Source organism: Ammodytes marinus (assembly GCF_949987685.1).
Source record: "Ammodytes marinus genome assembly, chromosome: 6".
Taxonomy (NCBI): Eukaryota; Metazoa; Chordata; class Actinopteri; order Uranoscopiformes; family Ammodytidae; genus Ammodytes; species Ammodytes marinus.
Window position 1 is genome coordinate 1083470 of NC_137235.1, and position 2758 is coordinate 1086227.

Sequence of the window (2758 nt, forward strand, 5' to 3'; positions counted from 1 at the left end):
GACAAAAAGTGTCCCACCACTTTGAAACCATATAAAACATGAATGTGTTGAAGAAAAACTGTTTTGATTGATATGAGAGATTATTTAGTTTTGCTTTTTTTTTTTTTAAGATATTTTTTTGGCATTTTTATGCTTTATTGATAGTGTAGAGACAGAGTTGAAATGGGGCAGAGAGGGGAGTGACATGCAGAGAACGACCGCGGGCTGGAATCGAACCCGGGTCCGCTGCTGGCCGAGGCCCATGGGGGGGATGCCCTACCAACTGAGCTAAGAGCGCCCCCTAGTTCTGCTTTTGATGAAAAAAGCTATTTTTAATCATTAAAGTACATTTTTAATGGGTTTTATTGCTGAAAGATTGAAACCTTCTCTGTGGACACACTGTTTTGGACGTTGTGAGAAGATAACACGTGTCATATATTTGACATAATAATGATTAAATTAAATTTATGGGGATAATTGTGCTCCAGACATTCCATTATTAATCCCTAATAACATCTACAATTTTAAATATTTTTATTTTTAAAGATAACAGCAGTTAGAAAGTCGACTCACTCTTTCAGTATCAGATGTACTATTGTGGCAAGTTTGTTCTGGTCCACAGCTTTGTCAAGTTGGTTCTGGGTCACAGGTTGGTTCTGGTCCACACAGTTTCCAGTGGACGGCAGCCAGACGAGCATCACAGCCAGCCAGCTCAGGCCGGCCATCTGCAGCATCACAACACAGGATCAAACCAGGAGAATCACCACAACACAACACACACACACACACACACACACACACACACACACACACACACACACACACACACACACACACACACACACACACACACACACACACACACATGTGTTAAATGGAATGCCACATTTATGAAATGAAGACAGAGTGTTTAAAACATTGTTCAGTAAAACTATCCTTAACCCTCTTTCTACCGACGTATTTTACAAACATGGACTACTGACAGGGTCACTGGAGATCCCAAGCAAAAAATAAATACATTTAAATTAGAAACCACCATCAGTGAAACATTTCACATTATTTGTCTTCTATAAAGCTGTTTTGTTATTTAAATAATGCCATCTGAGAGAAAATACACTTTTAATGCAATTTTCATCGTAATGCATGTGCATTTTCCCTTGTCTCTGAAAACACAATTGTCTTTTTTAAATGTATTTTTATTAAACAATTTCTTATTTTACTTTATTTGTAGTGAGGCATTATAATGTACTACGCATTAACAATAGCATGAAATACCAGACTTTGGTTGGCACCTGAATTTACATAAACTCATTTCCCCAAATAGTGTATGGTCTGATTTCACCATCCCCCAACTGCTGCAGACCATCTTCCCTTTGTGGATCAGGGTACTCGTCACAGGATGCATGAAGGAGGCCTCTCTCTTTGAAACCCCTTTATCTTAACACATGTTGTTCTTGTTTCTCTGCATGTCATTCCAATACTTGATGATGTCATTGGGGGAGATCCGATGGGATGTGACCAGGTTTCTGTACCCACAACTGGAGTAAGGCACTCGCCAACTGTTAAAAGGATTATTGGGAGATGGCGTTAATTCAATCTGCAGATTCGCCAGACAGATCCCCACATAAACGTCCTCCAAGTGCAGCATGGGTATGCTGAGAGAGGTCCGGTATATCAGCTTGGCCAGATCCCCAGAGAACACGTACCCTGTGCCCGAGCAGAATGGTGGGTAGCGCTCACCTGGGTACAGCTCTGGTGGCATGTACCACTTGCTTTTTTTGTTTCGAATTGGTCCATTGCTGTTCATGAGAACGCCAGTGAAGTACTTTTGCTTGGGAGGCAGGTCAGGCTTCAGCAGATTCTGGATAAGATACTCAGTATTAACAAACATGTCAGTGTCTGTCTTCATCACATATGAGGCGTTCGGGCAATACGTGGTAACCCAGTACATCCCCATCAGGGTTTTGATGGTCAGGTTATTATAGGTGTCCTGATAGTCCTGTTGGATGATGTCGTGGTAAACATGGCTCTCATTCTCTATGCTGCTAGGCTTGTAGGTGTCTGAGATCTTTCTTGTGCCGAGGAGGAAAAGACGGACAAACCCCGGGCCCTTTGCTATGGTCTCATTTGCCCATGTCTGTCGGATGGCGTTGCGGGCCTCTACCCCTCCTTCTTCTGAAGTGATAAGGAGGATGAGGAAGGGTGTGCTGTTTCTGCACTTTAAGGGCTCGTTCAGGATGTAGCGGTACGGCCCTCCCACACCCATCTGCTTCTGTAAACTGTTTTTAGTGCTCATGGCGTGCCCAAGCCCAGTTACTCCCACCGTGGCTCCTCCTCCTCCAGCTGCCTCGCCAGCAAACCCATCCACCTGCTTAGAACTGATGTTGAGCAGAGGCTTTGGGGTTCCCCACCACAGGCTCCTCAGGGAGCTGCTCTGGTTCTTCGGGGGTCCACTAGGTCCAGGCAACCAATCCTGCTGGTGGGTGATGATGATGAAGAAGAAGAGCACAGTCAGGAGGCCGGCCAAATGGGTCCATAAGAGCCAGTGCTTGATGGTCCACTGCATGGTGTTCAGGGTCACAGAAAGTTGCGTCTGCTGGAGTAGCTGCTCATACAGTCACCTTAAACATGTGGTTGCCAACAGTAAGAGAGTTATCTGAGCTGGTGGATCGGTTGGAGTGAGCCTACTGGTGGACTCACACAGTGCAGCTTACAGAGAGGTTAAAAGGGCCCCTGATGGAGCTAGGAGCACAATGCTCTACGTCTCATCTTCTTCAGG

At 44.8% G+C, this 2758-nt stretch overlaps 1 protein-coding gene across 1 annotated transcript; it reads right to left on the reverse strand.

The window, feature by feature from the left end:
• Positions 1 to 942: 942 nt before the first annotated feature.
• On the reverse strand, positions 943 to 2758 carry LOC307251355 (beta-1,3-galactosyltransferase 2-like). The gene has a single exon (XM_080028703.1). It carries the CDS (start codon positions 2543 to 2545, stop codon positions 1418 to 1420), a length of 1128 nt encoding a protein of 375 aa, XP_079884829.1. The 5' UTR covers positions 2546 to 2758; the 3' UTR covers positions 943 to 1417.